General features: G+C 52.4%; 1 protein-coding gene across 1 annotated transcript in view; it reads right to left on the minus strand.

The window, feature by feature from the left end:
- Positions 1-5,713, minus strand: part of TAF4 (TATA-box binding protein associated factor 4) — a 67,712-nt gene extending 61,999 nt beyond the window's left edge. The window contains 2 exon segments of the mRNA XM_038750031.1: positions 3,689-4,957; positions 5,401-5,713. Coding sequence (XP_038605959.1) covers positions 3,689-4,957; positions 5,401-5,713 — 1,582 coding nt within the window.
- Positions 5,714-6,000: the final 287 nt, after the last annotated feature.

Below are 6,000 nucleotides of genomic sequence, written 5' to 3' on the forward strand. Positions count from 1 at the left end.
CCATTCAGAAGGAAACATTAGTTTGTTAAGTCTAAAATAACCCTCCGAAATGAACATTTTAAAAGCGAACACCTATCTGAAAAAAATGTAAACTGAGTCACATGCTAATGATGGTGTCCCTCCCTTTCCCCGCCCCACCGTCCCCCAAATATGACTGTTTTTGCTGCTGCAACATCTATAAAACTTAAGAGCAACAAACAAGCATGCTTTTCAAGGAACTTGGAACAACTTTTTTACAGCTCTATGATTATTTTTTTTAAGTGTTGCTATCTTTCTAACAATTCCCAAATCAGGGCGAAAGTCGTATCTTGAATCTTCTTTAGAAAACATGCGCGCCACCAGAGCAAACAAAGGTCTAACACAAGGATTTACGACTATACGTGTAGTTCCCACACAGCCCTACCCAACAAAATAAGAATTACCATGAGAAGCAGCGTGGCCCAAAGGATAGAGCACGGGCCTCGGAGTCGGAAGGGCCCGGGCTCTAGTCCCGGCTTGGCCACTTGTCTGCTGTACGATGCTGGGCAAGTCACTTCACTTCTTTGTGCCTCAGTTACCTCATCTGAAAAATGGGGATGAAGACTGTGCACCCCATGTGGGACAAGGACTGTGTCTAACCTGACTGCTTTGTATCTAGCCCAGCGCTTAGAACAGTGCCCCGCGCAAAGTGAGTGCTTAACAAATACCATAAAAACAAATGAGACAATTATTCCAGTAAGCATGGCATAAGACGGAACAAAGAGTATTAGGAATATCATCTTTGAGTCTTTCACTTCACCCTCCATTCTCCCCACCCAGAAATCATAAATTATACTCATACAGTAGTAAAAGATTAAGTTTAGTTACGGGATGCAGGGAGTGTTTAGCTTCACAAACTCCCACTACTGATGTTGGCAGAAATGACATGATTAGGCGTGGGACTTTTTGCAAACTTACCTCTCCCCTTATCACATTATCAACATTACCTAGTCCATTCATGAAATTTTGACCAAAACCTTCTACAAAAATCAATTTACCCGCTTAAACTCTATTTGAAAATCATTTTGAAGACTGAATTAAGGTCAGAAAGTTCCAAAATGAAATCCTAACTTGCATTAATAGGTGTAAAATACCGCCAGTTTAGAGAACACCATCGTGGCGAGTGTTTTCCGGAAAAGTTTCATAAAACAATGCAATACTCGTTTTCCCTTATTTTCCCAATGCTGATTAAAAGTTGTAACTAGGGTGCTTTCTTTTTAAAAAGAAATCATTTTCCCCTTTTCAGAAAGTGAGTACCTTTGATAACCCTGTTTTACTCAGCTTCTTTCTGTTTCGTAGACTTTACAAAGTATGGTTATTTTGAGGTACAAAGTTGAAGACTGACACTTTGGGACTTTATTTCCTGAAAAATCAATTAGGAGGTATTTGGGGCCTTTTTGTACTATAATGTGGATGGTGTTTTCCAGATGATTTTTTGATTTCTTAGGGGACAGCTCCCGATGTTTGTGATCCAGATGTTAGACCTGGGTTGCTCTCCAGGGTGAAGTTTCTAAGAAATGCAGCAAGGAATGGAAGACCCAAAATCTTCACATAGTTCTTCTAGATTTAACAAATAGTAAGTAGTACCTACTTTAACTTGACAAAGTCACCCTAGAAAGATTTGGGGATGAAACCATTCAACTCTGTAACGGTATCACGATGAAAACCGACAGAACAATAGGTTATTTAAAAGGCAGACATCAGTTGAACTGCATTAAGGTTAATGTACATGTGGAAGGCACTGCAGATATTTTGCCACCTAGACCAGGTTTTTGTCAAGTTTTACTCAATACAAACTTTATAGCCGTTTCAATTTTTTTCAATCTAACTGTACACTTGATCAGTCCTCACTGACATTTTTGGAGGAAAAATGCAGAAAAAAAAAATCAAGATGATATGGAGTACTCTGTGTTGTTTTAAAGTACATATAGTATACAGCATGAGATATGAGTTTACAAGATAACTAGTGACTATACTCTACGAAATACTTTTAAACATCTAAAGCGTCAGATTAAATGAGCACGGATTGGGAAATGTGTGAAGCGACCTGAACTACAGAGGAAATCAGAACAACAGAACACCTCCAAAGTACTACAATTTATAATAATCGTAGTAATTGAGATCTTAAAATCTTTTAAGTTTGGGATCCAAGGAAGCAGGTAGTACGGTTTGGGGTTGACACCAGATCTCACCTTTAATAAGGCTCCTGTCTAAAGACATTTGTTCAACTTTTTCATACCCCAACAGTCACTTTTTACCACTGACACGAAAACGGTTCTGAAGTAACCAATCATTAATCCGAAGAAGCATTATGGGGCAACAGATGATACGGGCGTGTATCACACTGTATAGTAGAAAACACTAAAGAACTAATATTCAAAAGAAATTATCAAGCTCATAAAGTGACCGATAGAACAAGACAAAAAAGGGACACCACTCGGGGTCAAAGACACACAAATGTGTATTTTTGTCTCCGGGTAGCTAAATATTCTGAAAAGATCATCCACATTGGATGATATTAGAATGTTAGTAATAAAATAATAAGACTTCCTAGGAACCCATAAGTGCTTGTTACAGCAATAGAGAGAGCCCCCCGCCAAACCAGTCCAGTTAGTACTCTATCTCCCGTGTTAGGAACATCACTTGTAAACACTTTGGGTAGGAGTTTCATCATTTATTATTTTTAACCCAGGACCAGCTGAAATGCCTAGCTTCCGCACCACCAGTGAATTCTTTAGGGAGTAACGATAAAATTGAATTAGACCTTTACGCACGGAAACGCTACCTAGAGATGCCACGCTGAAAAGCACTGGGAATGCCGAAAATATTTTTAAGTTATCGGAATCGAATCGTAATGTATCCAGGTGAGCGGTAGCCATGATTTACCCTGGCAATCTTGGTCAAGAGCTACCTTAAGAACTACGAGAGCCAGGACATCGAAGCAAAATCCTGAGCAAACCCCAGAATAGGGAACGTCGTTCTATTCAACACATTCCTGGGGACCAGATCCATCCAGGCCCTCTGTCAGGAAACGGCGGAGCGACTGATGGCCATGTTGGAATGGCCAACCTAGACACAACAGAGTGAGTTAAGGACACGTTCTGTCTCGCTTCAGAAACGAAGAGAAGAGGCCACACCGTCCTGAACTCCGTATTAAAGTATAAATTAGATGTGACTTGTCTCCTGTGACAGCTGTAGAAAGAAGCGGTGTGCCTTCTAGGGTGGTATAGGGTCAGGGGGAGAGACGCATGCTCAAGTGACGTGAATTGATGCCCACAGTGATTTTAAAACTCAAAAGGATTCTCTATCCTGAAGACCACTAAGTAGAAATATACACAATTTGGGAATGCCTTTCAAAAATCTCTTCACGCTCCCGCATCTCCCCCTCGCTTTCCCTCGACCCCCAACCCCCGGCCCAAAAAAAAGAAAGAGAGCAACAGAAGCGAACAGTCAAGTGAACCGGAGAGTCAAGTGGGACAGAGCATTCTACCTTGGCACGCCCCGGTCACCTGAACAGACGGGACAGACGTCCAACGCGACAATTAAAAGGCGGGTGACCTCAGACTACAAATCGGAGGGAGAACTTCCCGCCGCCGTGCTTCCAACTGCGGCCAAGCAGCTGGATCATTCTCCTGGAGTCCAGAGAAAGCGGAACCCGCCCCCGACTTACCTGGGGGTAACTGAAAGTTTTGAATATTTGTTGGATTCTGAGGTGGCTGAGGCAAACGGGGCGCTAAAACCGTGGGAGTCAAAGTGGCTCGGATGCCACCGGTGGTAGCCGTCGGCGTCCTGGGCACGCTCTGCGCCACCGCGCTGGCAGTGCCCTTGGCCATCCCCGTGGGGGTCCCGGGGGCCGGGGGGGGATTGGGGAGTCCCCCTTGCATAGTCTGCCCAATGATCACGTTGCCCCCCGCGCCGGGCTGGCCACCGGTCGCCAGCGCCGGCTGCTGGGGCACGGCCTGCACGATGGTCTTGGGAGACTCTGACTTGATGACCTGCGCGGCGGCGGCGGCGGCGGTGGGCGCGACGGGCACACCGGAGCCGGGCTGGCTGTTCACGATGGGCGACGACTGGAGGGCAACCCCTCCAGAGCCCACGGTGGCCACGGCGGCGGCGGAGGCCGGGGCCAAGGCCGGGGCCTGGGCGGGCAGGGCCCCCGCCACGCCGACGGTCGAATTGATCACGGTGTTGCTCCCGTTCTGCGTGGCCACCGAGGCGGCCACCGAGGAGGCGGCGGCGGGTCCGGCCGCGTGGACGGGCGGCCTGACCAGGGCCACGGAGGGCGGCCCGCTGCCCAGGCTGGACGGGGCGGGCGGCTGCGAGGAGGAGATCACCGTGGGGGCGGGAGAGGACGACGACGACGACGACGAGGACGACACGGCGGGGCTGAGGAAAGAAGTCTGGATGACAGTGTTGGAGGAGGGTGAAGGCAAAACGGCGTTGACGGCGTTCGCCTTCCCCGGGGGCAGCGCGACCGATCCGGGCCCGTTGTTGACCAGGGGGGCGGCGGCGGGAGTCCCGGTAAAAGCAGCAGCAGCAGCAGCAGCAGCAGCACTTCCTGAATGGTGCGAGTTCACCACGACGTTACTCCCGTTCAAAGTTTGGCCCGTGGTGGTGGTGGTGGTGGTGGTGGTGGTGGTGGTGCTGGCGGCGGCGCTGGGCCCGATTTTGCCGTTTCTGGAGGCCAGGGCGGTTGCCATGGTGCCGCCGCTGCTGACCCCCGGTTTGCCCTGGCCCGCGGCGGGGGCACCGGGGGCGGCTTCAGGTCCTGCCGCGCTGCTGCCGCCAGCACCGCTGCTGCTGCCGGTGCCGGTGCCCCCGCCGCCCCCGGAGGAGGAGGAAGAAGAGGAGGAAGAGGAGGAGGCTCCATCCAGCACAGCCGAACCCGGAGACCTGGCCGTGTTGTGATTAATAACACCTCCTTGGGCTGCTCCGGCCCCTGCAACGACAACAACGAGGCGGGGAGGGGGGGGAGGAGGGAGAATAAAATAAAATAAAAAAAAAAAGGGAGATGGGGGGCCCGGAGGTGTCAGGGCCCTCGGGCCCCGGAGAGGAGGAGGAGGGGACTGTCTCTATGGGATGCCAATTTGTACTTCCCAAGCGCTTAGCACGGTGCTCTGCACATAGTAAGCGCTCGATAAATACGATTGATTGATTGATTGACGGGAGGGGGATGTCAGAGGGCCCGGGGGTTCGGACCTCTCCCTTCGCCAACCGTCCGTGGGGGGCTTCCCCCCACACGCACACACACAAGGGGACGAGCTTACATCCCCCCATCCCATCCATCTCCCTTAACCCCCCTTTCTCCCCGGGGAGGTTGTCAGACCCCCCCCCCCCCGGTCTCCTCCGGGCGCCGGCCTTGCCGCCGTTCCCCTCCCCTACCTGCTTTTGTGACCTCCTGAGCCGGTCCCATTTTGCTGCCCTCCGTCTGGACATTGGCGGCGGTGGCGGCGGTGGCGGCGGTGGCGGCGGCGGCTCCTACCCCTCCGGGGCTGCTCCCAACATGGTTCCCCAGCGCCCCGGCGGCCCCGGGCCGGCTCTCGGGCGTTTTGTGGGGGTGGGGGTGGTGGTGGTGGTGGTGGGCCGCGCTGGCCGCCAGCTGGGACTCCAGGGAGCCCACCAGGTCGCTCACCACTTTCTCGTCCACCTCGCTGTTGAAGAAGACCTCATCCAGCAGATCCGAACCCGCCGCCATCTTTTTTTACTCCGCCGCTCTGGCTAATAGCGACTGGCGGAGGAGGAGGAGGAGGGCTGAGGGGGGAGGGGCGCGCGCGCCAGGGAGGGGGGGGGGGGGAGGAGGGGAAGGCCCCCTCCGCCCCGAACGCGCAGACGCGCCCGCTCTGACGTCACCGCGACGCCGGGATCCCGGGCGGCGCTGATTGGCCGTCCGCGGCGCTTAAAAGCGGCGGCAAATGGCCGCGGGCGTCAGTGGAGGGCGGCGGGGGGGGAGAGGACGGGCCGCCCGGGGGCGGGGAGGGAGGG

This window comes from Tachyglossus aculeatus, chromosome 8 (genome assembly GCF_015852505.1).
Source record: "Tachyglossus aculeatus isolate mTacAcu1 chromosome 8, mTacAcu1.pri, whole genome shotgun sequence".
Lineage (NCBI taxonomy): Eukaryota > Metazoa > Chordata > Mammalia > Monotremata > Tachyglossidae > Tachyglossus > Tachyglossus aculeatus.